At 36.0% G+C, this 24,900-nt stretch overlaps 1 protein-coding gene across 2 annotated transcripts in view; it reads left to right on the top strand.

The window, feature by feature from the left end:
* LOC105934888 (cell surface glycoprotein CD200 receptor 1) overlaps positions 1-24,186 on the top strand; it is a 29,655-nt gene extending 5,469 nt beyond the window's left edge. Inside the window, exons 1-7 of one of the 2 annotated variants that reach the window (XM_036139192.1) lie at positions 20,005-20,334; positions 21,295-21,357; positions 21,626-21,931; positions 22,251-22,517; positions 23,348-23,447; positions 23,543-23,582; positions 23,677-24,186. In XM_036139192.1, the coding sequence (XP_035995085.1) occupies positions 20,271-20,334; positions 21,295-21,357; positions 21,626-21,931; positions 22,251-22,517; positions 23,348-23,447; positions 23,543-23,582; positions 23,677-23,745 (909 nt within the window). In that variant the 5' untranslated portion in view covers positions 20,005-20,270 and the 3' untranslated portion in view covers positions 23,746-24,186. Of the gene's footprint in view, positions 1-324; positions 388-644; positions 951-1,244; positions 1,512-20,004; positions 20,335-21,294; positions 21,358-21,625; positions 21,932-22,250; positions 22,518-23,347; positions 23,448-23,542; positions 23,583-23,676 lie in introns of those variants that run through there. The other variant, XM_036139191.1, reaches the window with a different exon arrangement.
* Positions 24,187-24,900: the final 714 nt, after the last annotated feature.

The raw sequence follows: 24,900 nt of genomic DNA, 5'->3' as shown, positions 1-24,900 counted from the left end.
TATATTTATATAAACCCATCATGACTTGTACTTCTCAACAACTTTATCCCTGACTTGTTTGGAGAGCTCCTTGGTCTTCATGGTGTGATGTATTCTTGCTTAGTGGTGCTGCAGCCTTTGGGGCCTTTCAGAAAAGGTGTGCTTATACTGACAGATGATTTGACACTTTGATGGTACACAGCTGACCTTCATTTAACAAATGATATAACATTTGAAGGTGTCTTTGTTTATAAAAAGAAATTAAGGAATATGAATGATTCTGTAAATCTTTGTACTTTGTACGTACTGTGTACGTTTCCTAACATCCACCTTTTTTTCTCACAGGAAATACTAACTCAAATACCTCTGTTATCTCAAACTCAACTGCTTCACCTCCAAAAGTTTATGGTAAATGGATTTTCTTATGCTTTTCCATGCTAATTTGCATTCTGTGAAACACTGACTACAGCAAATTGAAAACTAACATCATGAGTTTTGATCTACTTCTGTTTAATTTTGTAATTCATTTTGGAAGCAATATTTGTGAATTATGTTGTCTAGCATTTTTCGATAATGGAATCCATATACATTGTTTGAATTATCAAATAAACATTTAATTGCCACCGTTACCAAGTGTAATGTGAGCTAATGTTTTTTTCTTGCAGTCAACAGAAAGGCAGTTTACAATCTTGGGAGCACTGTGGAACTGCAGTGCAGTAATAGGACGTGGATAAAGACAATGTTTGTTATCTGGGACATTGAACTGAAACACAAAAAGTGTAAGATTTCCTTAAGTGATGACGGCCAAAGAGGTGACTCCTGCAACGATGGAAAGTCTATCCAAAATAATTCAAATGGTCATTTATTCCTGCACATCCCAAACTTTTCAGCCAGTGATGTTGGGGCTTACAAGTGTGAATTAGTTTACACCGGAGGAAATGACAATTATATCACTGAAGTGGATGTCACAGGTAGGAACTTTAAATCAATCCTTAAAAGCATGTTTTGAATATAGAACTCTTATATGAAATTTATCATCAGAAAAAGGATTACATAAGTAGACTTGAAAGTCAATGCATATTATTCTTATTTTTTATTTCTTACCATGTACCATTTTATGACTGGCATATAACAGGAGCACAATTTATTTTGTAAATCCTTAAATATGAAAAACTAATAACACATCTGTATTATTGTGATGTGATTAACCTTTTCATACGTCATGGAGGTACAATATCTGTCCATTTCTGTCTGTGCTGGTTCAGCTCCTCCTGAATTATCTGCCTGGTTAGAACGTCGGAGCAACAATATGGTGGCGGTGTGCAGAGCAGAAAGAGGGAAACCTGCTGCTAACATCAGCTGGAGTCCTGCAGGAAATGACTCTGTGACACAGCAGCATGACCCAGATGGATCAGTAACAGTGGAGAGTCAGCTGGAGATCCCTGAACACATGGATCCAGAAAACCTGACCTGTATAGTGCGGCACCAGTTCTGGGACCAGGAGAAGAATCTGGTACCAAAACTCAGAGAAGGTCAGGTTTCTTTAAATTTACCTCATGAAAATACAATGTTTTCTATTGATATGATAGTTAGCTGATCAATTAACATTTATTCTTTACTTTAGTCATGTTTACTCTTTGCAAATCATTATCCAGTGGTGGTGGCCATTATAATATAAATAAAAACTTTCATTCTTTCACAACAGCTAATTCTTCAAAGCTGTGGATACGTATCGTTTTGGTCCTCATCATAATGATTTCAGCTATAGTCGTTTTTGCTTTTAAAAAATGGTGAGTGATTTATCTCAATGCCTTACTGTGCTCACATGAAATAAATTATACATTTTCACTTTTTCTTACATTTTCATAACTTTTTGGCAGGATATGTCAAAAGTGAGACGTTACAAACCAATTCATCACCGGGAAGCATGTCACAGGAGCCATTTTTGTGTTTTTGCTTATTACCCTGTGTGTACCAGTAGGTGTCACTTTATGTGTTGGTAAGAGTGTTAAATAAGGTAGAAATATTTGATTAGGGTCCAGTTTTGTTGGTAAGGACCAAAGCATTTGTGTTAATAATTAATTTTTACATTCCAAAGCCAATGATTAAAACGTCTCTGTGAATAATCCTCATCCTCCTCCCTTGTTCAGGACTTTAACTCATTCAAGTCAAATTTGGACCATAATACATAGAAAAAGTTTCAGCTCATCTGACTTTATTGAAGTGTGGACAAGTTGAAGATACTGATGGCTTTGCAATTGTTTGCCCGTCTTATTCTTTATTTGATTAGTGAACAGAATAGTAGATGAAATATTTTTTTATTATGTCCTGCTTCTGATTTATGTCCAACGTTTGCAATGTAAGTTCAGAAATATACAATTTTACAGCCCACCCATTTTTAATAATATATCTTTAAAATGGTTAGGTGTAGAGAGTTATTGAGCAAACCTTTGTAAGTAGCATAAAAAGCTATAGTAATCCATATATTTCTTTCTTTTGTGCTAAAACACAAACCATAGCAGTATTTTTTGGCTGTTCCAACCAGGAAGATATGTCAGCTACAAATTAATATGCTTTGATTTTTTTTAACCATTCAGGGTAAGGACAATCCTAATTCTAAATGAAGTTAAATACTGAGTTAAATAATGTGATTACAGCAAAGCCAGTCCTGTTTTAACTAAATTAACGTGAGAGGGAGAACTAATGGCTAGCTTGAATCACACTAGCTTGAATTAAATCAAAATTAAAACAAAGACATCTTTAGGTTTTGAATATTTTCATCTGCTGAATATGAAAGTTCACGCTTAGCAAACAAAATGTGCTACGTTCAGGTCAAAACTCAGTTCAATAATGTTCACAGTTCACCAATTAAACATTTTGTCCTAAATTTACAATTCTAACATAAACTAGATCATATTCATTAGCATTTTCCTTTTAGAAAATATTGAGTCTATAAAAGTAGTTAAATATTTTCTTGGCAAAAAGACATAACTTGGAAAAATTTTAAAATGATCATGAAGATGTGCAGATACATTTTAACAGACATTTGGAGAAAGCATCACCAAATAACCGTTTCTAATGTTTTACTTTTGCTGCCTTTATTTGTTTATTTTTTGCTATGCTTTTTAGCTAAATTGTGGTATTTATTCCAACAACCATTATCTGTTTAAACATATTTGCATCTTGTACGTTTGATTAAAGCAGGGTGCTCTTGCAAAGGAGAGCTTATATCTCAGTGAGATTTACCTGTATACATAAAGGGGAAATAAAACATTTAAAGGTCACGATGTCAACCAACAATTATCTCATTTTGCACATTATGCATATTTGCAGCCTGGCCTTTGCCAGCTGATATACAGCTGTTGAATTCTCTCCTGCTTTCTTTGCTCACATAAACTATATTTTGATGTTGCTCAATTCCCAATAAAATTGTTTTATTCACATATTTCTCTGCTTCATTTGTCAAAAAGCAAACTGATTATGAAATTCTAACAGAAAAGCTGGCCAGTGAGACTATATTCTTTATTTGCAACCACCCCTCAAACATTATTAGTTTGGTGTTTTCTTTAAAAAAACCAAAACAATATAATGATGGTAATTAAAGGTGTGTGCTTTTACTTTAGCTGTGCTTATCCATACAAAAGCCTGAAAAACTAGTTACAGGTGACAGGGTGAATTAAGCTGCAAGTTCCTCTGATTGTCTCTGCTGTACCTGTAGACCCATAACTAAGCTCGCCGCACGCCAGCTGCAGTCTTCTGTAAAATCACAACATAACCTGGGTTCAAACTCTGTTTCTTTTTGATGGCCGTTAACTTCTATTGTACAATTTTAAAGCAAGGGAAGAAAAAATGCTTTATCAAAAACAATGACTTCCCAAAGACTCGTCTCTACACAACATGCAGCTATCACAAAGCTCTTGCTTTTGAGGGTAAAGAGAGCTTTTCTTAAAAAGTCCTAAAAATATCCAGTTTACAGCTTTCATTCACTCCCTGGAACCGTACGTTTAATTAAAGCAAAGGAGAGCTGAGCTGATCTAAATTTAGGTTTGTTGTGTCAAAAACAGCATGTTTAAGTCTTGCATACCGTGGGCTATACTTGTTAACAAGCTCATTTACTTATGCTTCTACATGACAACAAATGCAGTTTTAGCAATAGTTTTAACTCCTTTTACTGCTAAGTGCAAACGTTACATTAGTGTTAACTTTATTTGAGATCCCTGTGAGATTATAGTATCTTTCCATAACCAAATGTAGACTTTATATTGTTAAAATAAATAAATTAAATTTTTAAATATGATATAGTTTAAACAACGTGGTCTCTCCGACTTCTCAACCATTCAGTGACATAAAGTAGAATTATAGCTTTTTGCTTAGTTGTTGCTTGGTAGAATTATTGTTTATTGTTAAAAAATCGACCTGTCCAGGGTGTACCCCGCCTCTCGCCCAGTGAACGCTGGAGATAGGCACCAGCACCCCCCGTGACCCCATGAGGGATAAAGCGGTTCGGAAAATGGATGGATGGATGGATGTTAAAAAAATCTATGCTTATTATACTGAAAAATGTATCACGTGAAAGCAGTGTTGTATAGTAACGAAGTAAAAATACTTCACTACTGTACTTAAGTATATTTTGGAGTACTTTATACTTTTCTTCAGTGTAACATTGTTTGATAACTTTTACATTTACTTCACTATATTTCTGAACTTAATTACATACTTTTACTCCAATACATTTTTAATGTTTGGTTTAGTTACTCGTTACAAAGAGAGAGAGAGAGACTCACGCACACAAGTGTTTTGACCCCACCTACCGATTGACTGCGACAAAGTCGGGACTTGCCTGGTCTTGTTCATCACCACCAACAGGATATGAAGCTGGTTCAGTAGTAAAGCAGGTTAAATTAACCTTGTGGTATAGGTAAAGCATCTAATAGCAGAGAGTCCTAATTTTCTTAACTAAATGATACCTGCAGGTGTATCTATTAGCAGGTTTAACACTTCCTTTAGGTTAACTAAGCCTGGTTTATCACTTAACCATGTTCTTAGTATACACCCCCTGGTCTAAATCTTGCCTGCACTTGGTTGTGTACAATTTTAAAGTGCATCGCACTGACCTTACTTGAAGAAGGAAAACTGAAAGTTTACAAAAAAGTTGTATTTTCTGTCTAAACTTGGTCTAAAGTATTCCTGCACTTGGCTGTTTATATTATTTCAAGTGAATTTGACTTTCAAATATCACCGAAATCTAAAAAATGTCATTCAAACTGCATTTGCTTTGTTTTACTTTTTACTTATACTTTTTATTACATTACTTCAGTACATATATTTTTACAGTAATTTTCATATTTAAGTACAAGACATTTCAGATACTTTAAGACTTTAACTCAAGTAACATTTCAGTCAGTGACTTGGACTTTTACCAAAGTCATATTTTGGAAAGGTACCTATACTTTTACTTGACTCCGATATTTCAGTACTTTATACAACACTGCGTGAAAGTGATATGTCTAAAGAAAAAATATTTTTGATCAATTAAGCGTGGTGATGCACTAGATGAAAATATCCAAAAGGGGGCAGTATGACAGCAAAAGTGGTACCTCTGAATAAAACCCTTGAATTGTCAGCAGCCCATCAAACCTTGACTAGAATACTGTTTTCATTAAGTCATACTTGATTTCTGTTTGCAACAATGTATTATCCTGTAATTCTTAGTAACCTGAAGTATTTTTCACGTCTGCATAAACGCATTATGCGTTCATTCATGGTGAATTGATTCATTTTGTGTAAAGATGCATATAAGAGTACTGTACATTCTGATTTATGTACAGTATGTACAGTGCCTTGCAGAAGTATTCATGTCCCCTAGACTTTTTATCTATTTTCTTACATTCCAGTCTATAATGTAAACTTCTTATAACCTTATTTTATGAGATTGATCTATACAAAATAGTCAAAATTAGTGAAGAAAAATAAAAATATGTAGCAAAATACAACCCCATCCCAAAAAAATCAAACAAAAAATGTACGATTACATTTGTATATGTACCCCCCCCCCTTATCTTATGGAGCTCCTAAAAGTTCTGGTGCAACCAGTTACCTTCTAAAGTCTCATAATTAGCGAAACTGTGTGTGTACAGTCTGAGTGTCACACAATCTGTCAGTATAAACAGAACTTTTCTGAAAGGCCCCATAAGTTGCAGCATCACTAAGCAAGAGGCATCACACCATGAAGACCAAGGAGCTCCCCTAAAAAGTCAGGGACGAAGTTGTTGAGAAGTACAAGTCAGGAGGGGGTTATAAAGAAAATCCAAGCTTTGATGTTCTTCAGGAGGACCATTCGATCCATCATCTTCAAATGGAAAGCAAGGGGTACCACAGCAAACCTGCCAAGAGAGGTGAGCCCACCAGAATTTGCACCCAGGCAAAGAGGGCATTAATCAGAGGCAGCACAGAGACCAAAGGTCACCCTGAAGAAGGTGCAGAGCTCCACAGCAAAGACTAGAGGATCTGTCCATGGGACTACAATAAACGGTACGCTCCATAGAGCTGGGGTTCATGACAGAGTGGCCAGATAAAAACCTTTGTGTTAAAAACAAGAAGGAATGTTTTGAGTTTGCCAAAAGGCATGTGGGCAACTCCCAAAATGTATGGAGTCAGATGAGACTAAATTAATTTAATCAGAGCAGGGGAGGGAGAGTGAACAGTTATGTTACCTAAAGGTTTTTTCATGCTGTTACGTTTTTATTTGCTTGACAATAAATAAAATAATACAAAAATACTCTTCAAAGTTGTGGGCCTGTTCCCCATATTAAAGGGTGCAAACTCTCAAACGATCCATTTCCAGGTTGTGAGGCAACAAAACATGAAAAAGGCAAAGGGGAGTGAATACTTCTGCCAGGCACAGTAAAGATGGTGAACACAAAGGAGGAAGCAGATCAAGAATTCTGAATTTTTTACTACACTGGTAAACATGAAAAGAACATCCTCTACTTCTAGCTACAAAATGTTTTATTTATTGAACTTTACGGAACTACAAAACTTTAGGATCAGTTTTTAGACACATTCATCCCAGTAGATATTGCTGCAGTAGATTTTATAACATTATAAAAGTTAAAGAGTTGTTCTCAGCTGTATTGAGTTTCCTTTTTTAATTTACACTCTGGAAAGGATCTGCTCATTCAACTGACTGCTGTCTATATTTGTAAGCATAACATTGCGAAAAGAGTAGTTTAGGTAACACAAGGCCTCTGGCTGAAAGCCATGCAGGGTCTTTTTCTTTCCTCTTTATTTTGTTTGATAAGTATTTCCATTCAAAGCAAATGAGTAATTATGACCTGAAAAACAGCCAAGCAAACAATGACTCATATGAGAAAGAATCAAAATAAAAAAGGAAACAGAGAAATACATGTAAAATAAGTATCAAAATATAGCATTACAGCAATTTCAGTAAATTATCTCCAGTTTCTTTTTCTTTTATAACTTCTAAAAAATGCTAATATTATGAATGCTGACAGCATATTATTTATGCCGGAGAAACACACACACTTCAGACATGCAATGGTTGCCCAAAAAGCAAGAAGTTATCAATGGATACTGAACAATTTCATGAAGTTTAAAGCAGAAAACATGGGTTTGATTTGGTGTTCCTGGTAAAGTCGAAGCATGAAGCAGTAATGGTGTCAATTCTGTGGGTTAATCTACACCAGGGGTCACCCACCTTTTTGAACTGAGAACTACTTCATGGGTGTTGTGTCATATGAAGGGCTACCAGTACTGCCCTTTGAACTAGAAGAGTCAAAATTTACCTTAACTTTATGTAAAATAAATACAGTTTTCAGGCATTTTTATAGATACTGTCATTTTGAAATCTATTTCAATGCAAGTGTGATTAAACAAGAAGAACAATGGAATAAAATAAAGTTTTGGTGATGGATTGTGCTTTTTTTTCGGAACACACTCGTGGACACCACATGTGGTCCTCGAGGGCTACCTTGGTGGTCACCATGCTGGTAACCCCTGATCTAGAGTTGCCTCCTTGTGCTGTAATACGGAAACAGTATAACTATGTTCATGCATAACACCATCAAATATTATTTTGTTTAGCCTAAACTAAGTTGTTTTCTGTTTTTTTATTTATAATTAAGTATGTAACATTCCAACAGCATAAATTCACTATCATCAGTTATTGCAGATTAATAAAAAAAAAAAAATCTGATTTAACACACACTGTTGCATTCGTTTTTATTGGTGGAATCAATTTATAAATCAGGTTAGTTGTTTTTCTTATTTTTGTTATTGTGGCAATTTGTATGGGTTTTGATCTTTGGACTGATATTTGTATTGAGAGGTCTGCTGAATCATTTTACTGTGTTTTTCTTTAATAATTATCCTTCAGTTTTTCTAGCAAAGATCACCGTATTTTAATTTAAAATCAAGGTTTGGAAGACCAACAAGCTCACAGCATCACAAACCCTCTACTATACCTAACAGTGGACATTCTCCACATGATCAACCGAGGTAGCTGGTGCTAATTCCTTATTCAACACTTATTCACAATAAATTGTGTTTTGTGGGGTGAGGGCCACACCTCTACCCCACCTCTAATTATCCAGATAATTATTTATAACCCCCCTTGACCCCTTCCTTCGATGATTCTTTAATTTCTTGTCTTTGTGGTGCCGTCCTCGCTAGCTAAACTCTGCCTAAATATAACTCCGTCCGCATCAGTTGCTTGCTGCTAGATCTTTAAGTCTGATCTAAATTCCTCTATCTGCTTGTTTTCCTCCAGCAAAAAAACCTTGTGAAATTATTAATTTGTAAATAAATGACCGAATGTTGTTTCACTGCACCATTCTGACTCTTCTTTTTGCCTTCATATGTTTGAGTGAACCTTGGGATTTTGATTGCCTGGTAAGATGAATGAATCTGATTGGATGAAGAATGACTTTTTTTCTGTCTTAAATTTTCCAAGAAACTGATTAGCATCTCCATGGTATGTTATGGTGTGTATTTAAGATGACTTAATGATCCTAAGATGACACTACAATACCTCTTTCTTTACCCCCTGCCTATCCTCGTCTATTTTGTGCGGTGGCTAGACAAACTTAAGTTCATATCCTGCCTGCAGAGCAGTGAAAAATGACAAACAGGTCTCTTTGTTTCATCATTTTTCTACCCAAAGGAAAACAGGAAGCCATTCAAAGTTCTTAAGTACTCCAAGAAACCTAAAACTAAGTACAGATTCAACTCTGGTTTGAGTACTCAAAATATAAACTAAATTAAAAGGTTTTAAATTTTATTTCCTGAGTGAGAATACATTTCTGTAATGAATAATGTACGTTTAAAAAAGGATTTTAGCTAAGGGTGTGAACAACTGTGAAGGGAGCACAATAACTCATTAGGTTTCGCTTCCTGTGTATTTATTTGTGTTTGATAAGTCTGTCCTATTCTTACAAATGCTGCAAATATCTCCCTAGGTATTGGACCGCACTGACACTGTCTTTTTAATTTATGTTCCTCTTTTTGTGCTACTAATCAGCAGAATTTTTAGTTTTAGGTTTTGTTTTTCTGTAATGAAAAACCTGCCTGTATCTGTCTGCCTCCCACCTCTTCCTATAAGCAGAGGTGACAAACGCTTTTGTCTCACCCATGACAGAAAAGGGTAGGGTGGACAGCAGTATATGTGGAAAAAAATGAAGTCCCCCAACAACAATATTCTACACTTAAATGTTTTACAATCCTACATACCTTCACACTGTACAGTATCTGAGGTGCTCACAGTGATTACCGTAAAGATATGGGATGGAAAAATTTAAAAGCCAGCCCCCTCAGATTTTTCATCTGTAGAACCACAACGGTTTCTATCCCTTCGCTTCTTCAGTAGCCTACCCACATTGATAAAAGTAAGAGTCTGCCGTGAAGCAGAAGGGCCTCGGCTGTAATCAGAACGTGCGTTTGCCTCAATTAAATTAAGGGTAACTAGTATGAAAATTTGTGTGTCTCTATGGAAACTTTTTACTGTGACATTTTTCACCAGCAATCAATAATTTGGTCTGTTTAAAAGGCTAATTCATGTGTTTCATACTCAGACTCTGTCATTTGTAGACCATGAAATCACCCCTCTGTTTTTTTCCTTACCTGGACAGTTTATTGTGTTAATAGTCACTGAAGAGTGATGATCTTAAAGGCAGTGGGTACCTCTCCTGGTGCCTTCAGTAGACTCACAGAGATGGTAATGTAGTTTAATGTTAGTTGGCAATGCCAGGCTTGTAACTATAAAAATGTACTGTCCAGGCAATAACTTTACCCGCTATCACCCAGATCAGGCTTCTGAGGGAGGGATTAATAATAATAATGAGAAAAAAACATCCTGAGTTATGTATTTAATTCACACTAATCATATCTTCTAAAACAAACAATTGTAAATTGTAAATTGTAAATCCATATCCACAAACTAGAATAGCGGTGAAAAGTTAATTTATTTTAATTGCACAGTTAAAGTGAAACTTATTGAATGTAGTAATCGCAGCAAAAGGTGGCCCTGGTGGGGGTGAGCAGTAATCCACACTTACATTTTCAGTTATTTTGTCACATTTGTTGTTTGCTTCACAATGCAAAAAGCATCTTCAAAGTTGTAGGTAAGTGAAATTTTGCAAACTCTCAAACAGTCCATTTTTCCAAAATGAGGAGAAAACAATAACTTACATGAAAAATGCCATGTAATAAATAATTATGTCAGGGTTTTTTTAGACATTAAAAACAGCTTTTGATACAATAAATGTACAGATAAATAACATAGTGCTATGGGATTAGGGGGCTTATGTTACAGTGGGTTGAAAGTTTTTTAAACAGACAACATTGGGTACAGCAGGAAGATTTGTGTTTTGCTTGTGAAGTACCTCAGGGGTCAGTACTGGGTCCTAGGTTCTTCAAAATACGTATATATAAATTACATATGTAAAATATAATAAGGAAGTCTATATTGTTTGCATGAGCATTTTCTATGTTGGGAATAATAATTTTTCAATGAATGTCATTGAAGGAATAAATAGATACAAATTATGGTTCGATATTAGGAAATTATCCTTAAATCTGAAAAACACAAAAATAATGTTGAAAAGTGTAGACTGAATGAGGAGCTCAGAATACAAATAAATAAAGCGAACATTAAAATGGTACATGAAAACAAACTTCTTGCTAATATGGATGACAAACTAAACTATAAAGCTTTCATCAAATGTATTCAAAACAACCTATCAAAAAGCACTTCTGTAAAGTGCAAAGCCAAACACGGGTTGGATCATAAACCCTTTTTACCCTCCTAAGACCAGCCACCCCTCCCCCTTTTTCTTCTGGATTTATGCTCAAAATAACATGCTTGAATCTCATCACATTTTATTCAACAATAACAAGCTGTATTCAATTTAATAATCTTGTTTTAATCTTAGCTAATCAGTGGATACTAGCTGTGTTTAATAAAGGGAACTTATAGTAATGACCCTAGGAAAAATAAATTCCTTCCTCAGAACTGGGGACTGCTGGGCTTAACATGCTTAGGTTACTGTTCAGCATCAATGGGGAAACAATTACCAAACTGCAACAGGGTGATTAATCATATCTTAGAAGTGAGTAATCAGAATAATTAACAGTAAAACACACTAACTCACTATTTATACACTCAAAATGATTACAATTCATGAATAAACTTGAGCTACAAACAGCAATAATTATATTCAAAGCCCTATACATGAATAATCAGAAAAAAATTCAAAAACCTTCTAAGGAAAGGGACAGAGTTTATGTATAGATGAATACATCGATATTATATAATGATTTGCCGTTTGCGAGAGCAGTTATGGCATCATGAGGAGAGGCTCATTTAATAAATGACTGAAAACTTACAAACGCGGGAATGCAACATGAAGACCAACAGGAGAATCCAGCAATGGAGAAACAGAAACCAAGAGCTTAAATACAACAAGTTCTCATCAACAGATTGTAAATCAGGGGAGTAACAATCAACAAAATACTAAACAGCTAGGGGAAAGACTAAGCCCAGGAACTGAGGATGGCGCGAAACAGAAATAAACAATACACAAAACATAAAAAAAAAACCATCATCAGAACAACAAGGAAAACCTTTTGCTTCTCTGTGTGGGGTGAAACTCTGGAATGATCTGAATGTGGAGCTCAAGCTTTGTCCTAGTTTAAACCACAGTACGAGGGGAATTATAAATGGATACCATACATAAAACATTATTGTTATAATCACTGTTGTCAGTGCTTTTATTGGTAGTTGTATAGTTGCTTATATGTATATATAATGCATAATATATTGTTTGTAAATATGTATATTTATATGCATTTTTAAAATTAAACTCACTTAATATTTATTAGTCTGTTTCCACTTAATCATGCACAGTTCCAACCAAATAATTCAATTTTATTAAACTGTAGAAGGTGGTGTGGAGGAAGAGGAAGTAGAAGTCACATAAAAATCTCGTCCTAGAAACATATTATCAAAGATGACTCAGGCAAACCCCACACCTTGTCCCACAATCAGAAGAGATCCTTAATTGCGTACATAAATCAAACACATCATCTGAACGTTCGAGACCTCTCAAAGAATGAAATGTAAACAAGGAAATAAATGGAGGATTCTGAACAATTGTTGTGTACGTGAAACATTTTGACCATGACATACCAGATTGACATCAATCCGTTGTTTGTCCAGCTGTTCTACAGCCACGTCTTCCAGAAATCATAAGTTAGTCACATGGCCAAAGCGACCTGAAGGAAGCATATTATCCATCAAACACAGTACCAGTTTTGTGCCATTGTAACAGACCATTAATTCTTTGTAAGTTTTACAAAAGCGTCATTTCTTTTCTCCCACATATATCTCCCCTTCACTAGTAAAAGTCGTGAAATGAATCATAGGTGTGGTAAGCCTCTATTACACATAAGCATGTTAAGACATTTAACCGGGTAAATCAAGTTTGCTGGAAAAGATTTAATGGAAACATGTAATAATAATCATTGTGATCTCCCATCAAATCAAATAACACAGTTTAAATCACAGTTAATATAGAACACAAGATCATTGGTTTAGGATTAATCTGCAATTTCGGGTTAGATAGTAAACGTCTATCTACAGTTACTATGCACACATTTGTTTTTAACATAAGGTAACCTAAACCTATAGGTCAAAGGTTAAATGTGTCTATTCCAACTCATCATCCTTTTGTGAGTGTTATAACAAATAAAAACTAAAACATGTAACAGAATGTGTTAGAATAAAGGTAATTCGTAAAATGAGAGTAATGTATTGTGAAATAATCAAATGTAAATCTATTAGATGAGATTATCGTAATGTGTTAAAATAAAACACAATTCAATTAATTGTGACTAGTGTAATACTAAATATATGGATATGATTAGTTGTCATGTGTATATAATTATGGGTGTATGTTTTGACGTGCGGCTGAGCTACATATCAAGCGAAGTGCCGTGTTTGGACCGCCTGTGTCAGTGGAATCTTGTCTATATGTGGTGTAATGTAACACGAGAAGCTCAGTTAGTTTTCTACCTGATTTATTCTGGTTAAAGAACTTATTTTCCTATTTTTGTGGACCAGAGTTGTTTTTAAAAAAAAAAAATTCTTTGGCATTGGATGATCTTCAATTTGTTCTGAGACCTTTGCTATGCTACAAAACCATAGCAACCACCCCTCCCCCCACCCCCATTTTAATTGTTTTTACAACTGAGAGCTGCTGGTTAATATCTCTAAAGCTGAAATAATATTTCCACTATACATCCCTAATTCCTAGAGTTGGAAAGGAGGTGCTGAGGATACAGAGCAGAAGCAAGGAGACAATACAGAAGGATGATATTCAAGACATGTCTCCCATCAATTATTATGCGCAAATTGAGATCTTTGGGAAACAAATTGGATGAACTCCAAGTCCTAACAAGGACCCAGCCAGAATATCAGGAATTTAGAATTATGTGCTTCACTGAAAGATTGCTGCAGAATCATATCTCCAATTCCAGCATCTTTCTGCTGGGCTTCCTGACCATACGTCCAGACATAAATTTAAGACGGTTCCAGTGTTGTGGTAGACCCCCTGCTGGCAGCACTGTGAGGATCATGTTCTTTGATTTCTCCAGTACACTTAACACAATTCAGCCTGATTTTGTTCAGAACTCCAGAAGACTTAGGTGAAGGCCTCAACAATCGCCCTGATCAGAGACTACATGACGAACAGACCACAGTTTGAAACTGAAGTGTGTCAACCCAGGTAGTCGGCAGCAGAGGAGCACAATAGGGGCTTTGCAGCAAAATGCTGCATATCTACTATGAGTATGTTGTGGAGAGTGTGATCTTCTCTGCCATGATCTGTTGAGGTAGCAGCTAATAAAGAAGGCTGGCTTTGTTCTGGGAACACCTGTAGAACCTCTCCAGCGGTAATACTGAAGAATTAATACTTCCGCTATACATCTCCAAATCCTAGATGAAATGAAAAGGAGGCGCTGAGGAGCACGGTAGGAGCAAGGAGAGGAGAGAGAACGAGGAAATTTATGTAATGTCGTACTAAATCAGACTAAACCTGGCATGATTTGGAAACAGAAAAGATTAACACAAAAAAATAGCAAGAGAATTGTTTAAAAAACGTCAAATTTATTTAAATTCAAAAGTTTACTTCTGTTAAAGGTACTTTGGCGTTAATAAGCCCGACCGGCCCAGAACTGGGCCGAGATGGTAACTCCAATTTTTGAGAGTCGCTGTCTCTTCAATTGGTTCAGTCCAAATTTGCTACAGTTAAGGTAAATATAATCTGAGGTGTGTCCTAGGTTTTCAAAAGGATTTTCATAGTTTTATTTCCAATATTTATTTAGAAAAATATTTAGATTTTTTTTCCTTTACTTGATCACGAAGTAAAAGTTGTGATAGTGGTTCACCTGGACAAATATTCTGTCATGTCTTACCTTTACACTGGTTCCAAAGGTTGTATTTAGACCTGATAATCATGGAGCAATTCTTGATTCATTTCAGCTGTGTATTTTCAGGCAGAATTTGCTTCTGAAAGCCTCTGGGCATGAACATTTTAAGAAAGCCTATCATATGATGTGAAGGCAATGCTCCAGATTAAAGGTTAATTTACGACATTTGAGTTAACTTGGGGCACACTTGTGGTTGTATTTCAAAGGGTTAGTTGGATTTCTTTGACGTAGGTGTGCTGTGAAGTATAGCAAAGATGGTGTAACACAGTGACAAAAATGTAGTACAGGCTAACAGCTAAACAGACATACATTGCCTGTTTCAGCTGATTTTAGAAACTTGAAATCACCTCAGACTAATAATGTTCAGTGTAATAGAAGGCTACGTACTTCACAAGAGGCCATTGTTAAGCTCGGTGCGCTTCTGTCCAATATCTGTGTTTCTATGTGAAGTTAAGGTCTTTGAGCCTGCTGGCTGTAACTCTTCTGCAATTTACTCTAACTTTGCCAAAAAATGGTATAAACTGCTGGATATTATTTCAGTTGTGTCGCAACATCAAAGGTTGTGTGTTAATAAGCTGACAGTGTAATAATAACTTAGCAGAACCTATAAAAAAACCTAAGCTAACTCTGGAGACAACAACTCAAAACACTAGCTGTTTCCTTGTGTCACAATGGGGGAAAAAATAAATTAAATCAGTCTAGACTCTAGATGTTAGTAATAATTTTGGACTTCCACAAGCCTGGCCAATCCCTGCGTGCAAATTCCAGGTGCCTGAAGGTGTCATGTTCATCTGTACAAAGTGTGAATCAACTCCAGAACTAAATCTAAAGACCTTGTGAAGATGCTATCTGAAGCTGGTAAGACAGTATCATTACTCACAATGAAGCCTATCTGACATAAATTGGAAGGCCATGTAAAGAGGAAAATGTTGTTACTCATGTGCAAAGCCGTCGTTACTTTCTGAGAACATCATTCTAACCGTAAAGAATGGGGTTAGTGGCGGCATCATGTTGTAAGGGCGCATTGCTGCTGCAGAAAAGAGTGACGCACGTCACAAAAGCAATTAAATATGGTGACAATAACAACCAACATCTTACAAAACATGATCCAAAAAGTTAAAGCTTGGTCACAAATGGGTTTTACAAACAGACAATGACCCCAATATCCAGTCAGGTACAACTCGCAGTAACTAAAAGTATGGCGGTGTCTTCACTGCAAAAAAGGGAACTAAAAGTACGTAAAATGTTCTTGAAATTAATGTATTTGTCCTTCATTTGAGCAGGTAATTTAGATTATCTACCAATGGAATGAGTATTTTGGCCCCTAAAATAAGATAATTAGATAAGATGAGTTTTTTCCTATTTTAAGTGCAAATATCTTATGAGATAATTTAAATGTGCCTGCTCAAATACAGGACAAATAGACTAATTTCAAGCAAATTTTACTTACTTTCAGTTCCCTTTTTGTAGTGTTAGAGTGGCCTATCAAAAAGCTCTGATCTCTATCCTATAGAAAATTCAAAGGCAGAGCAGAAAAGGTGTGTCTGAGAAAGGTTGCCTACACACCTGACTCAGTGTTTCCAGTTCCATCAGGAGGAATAGGCCAAAGTTACAGCAAAATGTGGTCAGAAGATTAGGGAAGGATGTAAAAACATTTGACCCAAGTCATGCAGAGAATTTTTTTTTTTTTTTTTGTAGTTTGAGGAGTTTGAAAGATTCTTTAACAAATGTCTTGCTCATCATTTTGACATTCAGGAAATGGAAATAATTTTGGTGAGTGCATCTAACCTTTTAGCAGTGTACTGGCAAACAGAAACAGTGTGAAAAGTCTACATGCTGCTTCACTTTCCGCAGCTTTTTGATATCTTCACCCTTCAGAGCAGGCAGTTATTTTGGGTATCTAAAAACGCTTGATTTTCGCTTCAACAGGAAGCTGCTCTTATCAAAGGGAAACGGTGCACACAAGTGCATATTTAAGGGCATACAATGTTGACTCTGAGAAATTATTCTCATTCTTTTCATATTCAAAGTTGATATGCAAACTTTTTTAGTTGTTTTTCTTCCATTTTTAGGTTTGGATGGTTTGGATAGCAAATCTGACTAAAACCACCATGATTTTGCAATTCTGTGGAAGAGTTAGTTCCTTTTTTTTTTGTGAAGCTTGCCAGCTCAAAGTCAGCTGAACCTGTGATGCTCATATGCAAAATAAACACAATCTATTATTAGAGCTTCTATAAAGCGCAACTTCGTGTGGATCCTTATGACACCATGTGTGTTATTTCCAAAATCATAAAAGATAAAGCTCTGATGTATTTATTTTTTTAGTTGCTGTTTTTCTGCTATGTTGCACAAAAGTGCAGTGTGGTTTTAAGTTTTCTGAAATGTGCTCTGAGGGGAAAAAGGAAAAGTTTAATTCATCTATCATTTCCATCTTAAATGGGACATCTAATACTACAACGTCGCATTGCAAAATGCACTCATGAACCACAAAGTCCGCACACTGCTTGCAGGCCCTAACCACACACACACAAAATGACTAGCACATTCGCTTTTGTCAGTTATTAATCTATGATCTGCACAGAGCCTGTATAACGCCTGCACCCACTTTAACATTGCATGTTTGCAGCTCAGTATGACTCCTAAAGAGCAAAATGTTCTGACACCAGCACATCTGAGACCACAACCAGCTCAGCATTGCACCTACTCAGCAAAAACAATTTTTGAACTGAAATGCTTTCTGATCGGGGTGATACCAGATTTTTTGGTTTCTTGAGTGGTTCATTATTTTATAGATTTTAATCAAAAAGTTTTTGACTCACTGAACATCACTGTATTTTCTCTTCTTTCTTATGCACTTCTTGTTACTGTGCACTATTTTATTTTTATATTTGTATCATGTTCATGTTCGAATAAAAACATAACATGCTAGTTAGCATTGACAAACATGCACTAAAACTAAAATAAAGAAACTATACAGTACAACAAAAACTCTATCGAGTCCTTGTTAAATGAACTACTTTGAGTTACATTATTGAAACCCTGCCTGTTGTTTTAGTTAGTAGCAATATTGTTATAATTTATAAATTACATTAATTTGCAATAATTAAAACAGAGTATCCTGATGAGAGAGTCAAAATAATATTTAATATGAGTGCCGTAAAGAGAAAAATGAAACATTGGACATCCATGATCTTTTGAAATGTTGAAAACATTTTTCTTTTGTCCTATTAGTCTTGTCAAAATTCAATCTACACACAAAAAATGGAAGGTCAGGATTATTTAACCCATTTGATCAACTTCAACCATGGTTTAGCAACTTTTAAACATCTTTTATCTTAGTACAATATAACAATATAGACTGTGACTAAGTCTATATTAGTCTTAAAGATAAAAAATAGTCTGATAAATACTTTTTTGACAAAAAAATATTGTATTTCGTAATTTGTTGCGAAAAATGTTCTAATCCTACTTGTTTTTGAGTGGGAAAAGAAAGTAGTTGTAGTACTTTTAGTATTTTGCGCATTCAATAATGAAATTTCTGCTTGCGTCTGTATCAGTATGGAGTTCCCAAGTAGAACAGACTCAAATTTAGGTTGTTCGTGGGTTTCCTCCCTCGTGTCTTTCCACAAGCAGAGTAGAGCCGAGCCAAGTGGTGCTAATTGAAAAGAGCCATTTGTCTTGGAATAAGGTCACGACTTTCAATCAGTCATTCGAAAGTATAAAAAATAGAGCTGTGCCAATCAATCGATCACATATTGGAATTGACAAATCAGCTCTGAGCTATTGAAACCTGAAAAAAAAGTTTTTTCTCCACAAGCTAGACAACCCAACTTCTTTTTTGAGTTTAATGTAAATCTGATGATGGTCAGGGATACATGCTTTGATGAACGTAATATTGTAATTCCTTTATTTACTGTTGGCTTTAAAACTACGATCCCTGTCAAATAAGCTGTGGCATCTGTTTATCTGAAAATAAGAAGGTCATAAGGTCAGACTTCAAAGGAAACTGGAGATTGTTTCCTTGGCCACAAAAATCTTAATTTTAAATGTATACAAACCCGTTAGTTTCTGCAAAGATTCAGTTCACAGGTGGGTGTTGGGAAATTTAGCCACAGAATTTGCTAGTGTAATTTTGAATTCACTGGATCAAATTCATCATCCATCTTGAACAGGAACGAAAGCATGACACACAGTCACCACTGTGTCTCAAAACCAGGACACAGTCACAGTAGTCACATTGAAGTCTCTACTTTCTGTTTTTTTTTTTTTTTTATCAAGATATATAGTTAATTTCTATCAAGAAATTCTGTCGCATCGATAAAAACATCCAGATTTTGAGAGCGCCGTCGTTCTCCTTGCTGGCCTGCAGAGCAGCCACTCTCAGCTCCCGTATTAACATAAGCCGATAAGGGTGAGTCCTCTCACCTTTGAAGCACGTTATTCTTGAAGAGAACTCTTTTGTTCGCCACTCTTAGGTTGAAAACAATGTGTATTAATTAATGAAGAGATAATTTTAAGTGAGTCAGTGACTATTTTTAAAATCCCGACTGATCTATCATTAAACCGTTGGACATACGGTATATACAGTCTAATTTAATATTTCCAAATTTATTTATTTATTTTTTATAAATTGGGATCCATTTACATCAGATTGCTCTCCAACTCAACAGGAACATTGAGTTAGATAGCAACATGTTTCAAATTCAAATTTATCTCACAATATTGAACAGAAAACGTTGTTTATCTATATTATTTTTAGGTGGAACATCCACAGACAAAATTTTAAAGAAAAAATATAGCAAATTCTTAAAAGCCTGGAAAGGTTTTTTACACCATAAGAAAATAAATAAAATGATGATTTTACCTGTTGTTGCCTGCCTCCATATGTTTGACAGACTCCTTAGAAAAAAAAAAGGTGATCATGTGACTAGCAAGAAAGGAAACTGGTGTCTTAACTTTTCAGACGTCACCCTGCGTGGGAGAAAAAGGGCAGATGTTTGAGTGGAAAACAGTTTTGGAGAAGGGGAAGAGAAAGAACAAGGGAGGGATTAGTTTAGTCACACATCTTATATATAGGCCTCATTTTGGAGGCGTGTGAAGGATTCTAGGTTGGGGTGCATGAGGCAGTGGCGCAGCGTCAGTCAAGCTCAGACTGAAGGTTGAAGGAAAGTGAAACAGCACGAGCAAAGCAAGCACAGGATCTTGGCTTGATGCGATGGTTTCAAGATAATTTTTTTTTTTTTTTACTGCAACAAGTTTGCTGAAGAAGGAAATCATAAATCAGAGACATGATTTGGATTTATATCTCGATCTTCATCTTCTTCTTCACTGAATCATGGAGCTCGGCTCAAGGTTTGATTTAAAACCAACTGATTAACTTGGTTATGTTTTTATCAAGGTTTTGTGTTGTTTTAACTGAAAGAAAATTTGCTGTTAAGTCACAGACTCCTTCTTCGTAACTGTCTACCCGACTAATTTCTTAGCTCAGTAGGATACGTTGCCGCCAGACCGTTTCACTGTCAATGTGCTAAATATAATCTTTCTTTGAAGGAAATGCTGAGATTGATTTTTTTTTGGTAAATGATAATGAGTCACAGTGTACAGCGCCACTGGAAAGTAAACATGTGGGGTCATGGGCCAATAAAGCTGACAAGGGGGGAAAAAAATGGTTCCATAACAGACGTAGGAAGAGGTCGGCCCATATCCTCTGAACGAGCAAGTGGCACACTGCCACTCGCCTCTGCAGTGAAAACCCTGTTGTCAGATCAGGGTGACACTGCTTCTCCCCTCTGAGGGGGTCTCCGGTTTGTGGTTTCCACATCCCACCTGCACTCACTGTTTTGCTGTCAGAGGTAAACAAACATCAGAGCCTGTCTGGCTACCCAGCAGATGTGTGCTTAGTGAGCCCTGATTTTTCCATTGCATATTCTTTTTGGTTAGGTTTTTAGTAATGCCACACACCTTTTCTTTACAGTGCAGATTACAACTGTAACCACAAGAGATTGTAACAGTACTGCTACCTGTCTGGTTAGGTTTTAGAGTTCTGTTTGTTGCTTTGTAGGAACCTCCACAAAATGCACCTTCTCTAAGAGTTGCTTCAACGCTAATCACACTGCACAGCTTGTTCTCTCACCGCTTTGGAAATTTACTGTTTCATGTGCAAGCTGAGATTGTCATCTAATGAATTAACCAACTACTTGTTCTGTTCACTTGTTGAATGATCACAGAATCTGAATTAATCACTGATGCCGACCTAAAAAACTCACTCTGTGTTACTAAGCTTTTCCTAACATTCACGTCTGTGTCTCTCAGGAAATACTAACTCAAATACCTCTGTGATCTCAAACTCAACTGCTTCACCTCCGAAGGTTTATGGTAAATTAATTTTCTTAAGCTTATCTTAGCTAATTTGCATTCTGTAATAATGAACATGTACAATAATGTGTTTTGATCCACTTGTTTTTAACTCTCTACTTCATTTTAGATTAAATATTTGTGGCCTGCTAAGAATTATGTTTGGGATAATCTAGTATTTTCCCATAATGGAATCCATAAACATTGTGTAATCTGTTTGAATAATCAAATAAACATTTAATTGCCACCGTTACCAAGTGTAATGTGAGCTATTGTTTTTTTCTTGCAGTCAACAGAAAGGCAGTTTACAATCTTGGGAGCACTGTGGAACTGCAGTGCAGTAATAGGACGTGGATAAAGACAATGTTTGTTATCTGGGACATTGAACTGAACCACAAAAAGTGCAAGATTTCCTTTAGTAATGAAGGCGAAAGCTTTGACTCCTGCAACGATGGAAAGTCTATCCGAAACAATTCAATTGGTCAGTCATTCCTGCACATCCCAAACTTTTCAGCCAGTGATGTTGGGGCTTACAAGTGTGAATTAGTTTACACCGGAGGAAATGACAATTTTATCACTGAAGTGGATGTCACAGGTAGGAAACTTTTTTTTAAATATATATATATATATATATATATATATATATATATATATCTTACCATGCAACATTTTATGACTGGAACATAACAGGAGCACAGTATAAGTATATGTTGTAACAACTTAAGGTCTCAAATAAGCAATATGCTTTTTATAGACATTGTTACTGAAATCATAATTGAATGATTTCAATACTTACTTTTGTAAATCCTTAAATATGAAAAAGTAACAAAACATTTGTATTATTGTGATGTGGTTAACCTTTTCATACGTCATGGAGGTATAATATCTGTCCATTTTTGTCTTTGCTGGTTCAGCTCCTCCTGAATTATCTGCCTGGTTAGAACGTCGGAACAACAAGATGGTGGCAGTGTGCAGAGCAGAAAGAGGGAAACCTGCTGCTAACATCAGCTGGAGTCTTGCAGGAAATGAGTCTGTGACACAGCAGCAGGACCCAGATGGATCAGTAACAGTGGAGAGTCAGCTGGAGAACCCTGAACTCATGGATCCAGAAAACCTGACCTGCATTGTCCGGCACAAGTTTTGGGACCAGGAGAAGACTTTGGTACCAAAACTCAGAGAAGGTCAGGTTTCTTTAGGCTGGATACAAACTTTTATCTATTTATTGTTTGATCAAGTCACTTGCGTCATATATTTTTCAATTTTGCGATTGTTATTTATTTGCCAAAACGTCGGTCACAATATTGCTCGTCTTGCAACACAAACTGCCGTCTCTAAAAGCATATTTTACGCGGCTCCAGACATAAGTGAAGCTCGTTTTCTGAAATATCAAGTCCTGTCGTTCATTATGCAGCACCATCTTGTACGGCACATGATGTTTTAAATGAATAGTGTAGAAACTGGTGCAGTGTTATGGCTAATGCATGTTACCGGTGCTGTTGTTTCCTTTTTTAATACTTACTTTTTATCTGACCATCTTCGGAGTAAAATTCAATGCTCAGTACAAAGTCTAAGAGTGTCCCATGGGGTCAAATAAATATTAGTTTATTTAGTTGGTGAATAGGTTTGACTTTTACTCTGCTGGTGCCTTTGATTAATAAATCTTCCTCAGTGCAGACAAAAGATCGCATGAGATCAAGTAATGTTTCTTTTGGCTCAGTGCTACAACCTCTAAGCCGCCCTTTGAAAAGCTTCATATCTGTACAGTACATATGGTGCCTTAAATGTGTGATGCTCATGACATCTGTGCTCGCCTGTCTTAGCTGGAGATCGAATTACATATGCAGCAGTATTGGATGCATAGAAAGGCGATGCTGGATTGTTACTTAACTAAAGAGGCTTATCGCTCTACTTAATTAAAACTCAAGGCAGATATGGAACGGGGAGCTGGAAGCACAAATTTAATTGGGAATTTGTTTGACAATATTAACTCGTATTTTATCTCTCACTACAGCTCCTCCTATGCTTTGGATCCTCATCCCTGTTATTGGGATAATCTTTCTCCTTTTGACAGGTTTCGCTGTCATTGCACTAAAAAAAGTAATAATTCACAGGTAAGGAGTTTTATTTCATTCAAATGAAACACAAATTTCTTTTTTTTTTTTTTTTTTTGTCACATCAGTAAGATTGTTTGTGTGATTTCGTTCAGACAATGTGAAGAGGCAGACACACCATCTAAATCACCCCCGGTAGATACTTTATCTTTACCAATCCATTTTTTTTCTCTCTGCACTTTGTTCAGCTTTGTTTAACATATTTTTTTTTCTTCATTTTTTTAAACAGACAGAGGACGTGGAGGAAGTCGAGCCTTATGCTAGCTACGTTCAACGTGTGAACTCTATATACAACTAATCTGGAGATGTGTTTGCATGAGACTCCTGTATATGCAACAAGGTCGCACACTGAAATGCACATCATGGGACTTGATGCGAGAAAGTGAGGGCTGTGAAACTGAGAAATGGTGAAATAGTAAGAAGAAGAAGTCAGCAGAGTGAAATAAAAGGTTTCCGGTAAGAGAGGGAAGCCTCTCGCTTCAAAGCCGTCCCAACAAGCAGCTCAGACTGATGGAACAGGGGATGTACCTGGTGTCAGAAATAGGCTCTCATTCACCATGTGTGCTGCCCACTGCTCTCTGTGAGTAGGTATCATGGGGAACTTTAATAATTGCTGCAGATGCAATGAACCGATGAGCTGGAAAGAATGGCTATGCAAGCCAGATGGAGGATACATTGACTACTAATGACTATGGATGTTGACTGTAATTATGTAAAATAATGAAATAATTTATCAGCTGATAAGATATTTTATATTGTGGGAGATTTACAATGGGGGAACCCAATGAAAGCAATAAACACACAAACTTTTTGAGAAACTTGCCTTTGGATAATGTGTACAAAACTATAAAGAACATTAATTGTATGTGTTAATACATAATTATGTCTGTACATTAAAATACATTTGAATCAACCAATCTCTATGTAGAAGTAATTCATTGCAGTTCTAAAGGCTGACTAAAGATGTAAAGGATATACATAAAGACCAAAAAGCGTCTGCTGTTTCTGTAAGGTAGGCTGTTTTTTTGTTGTGGTTTGGTATTTAATATTTTAAGATACATTAAAATGTTATTCCTATTGAGTTAAGAAGCAAAAAGGACCTATACCTGCAAAAAAAAATTTGGTTCCATTTGTCAGTGAAATAATGATAAAAGCTATAGTTGGTAATCCTGTTCAGACACACTTTTTGTTATACTGGGTAAAATCGTCCTTCAAGCCTGAAAGTAGTCGATACATTATGTTTTCAGAAAAAGGAGGTTAAAAATAGAAAATCATTCTCTGTGGGAGCTGCAGGCCTGTAAAAACTGTAACCAATCTCTGCCGTTCGGTCTGAAGGGCAGGGCTTTGTCAAAGTTGTATTCCTGCTGTCACCCATAGACGTTATATACTCACCCATCTCTGTCCCTCAAGTTCCTGGGGTATCACCTTATCTATTGGTTGTCCCACACATAGA

This window comes from Fundulus heteroclitus, chromosome 7 (genome assembly GCF_011125445.2).
Source record: "Fundulus heteroclitus isolate FHET01 chromosome 7, MU-UCD_Fhet_4.1, whole genome shotgun sequence".
NCBI lineage: Eukaryota > Metazoa > Chordata > Actinopteri > Cyprinodontiformes > Fundulidae > Fundulus > Fundulus heteroclitus.
Note: the sequence above shows the minus strand (reverse complement) of the source record. Positions and strands in the feature narration are given on the sequence as shown.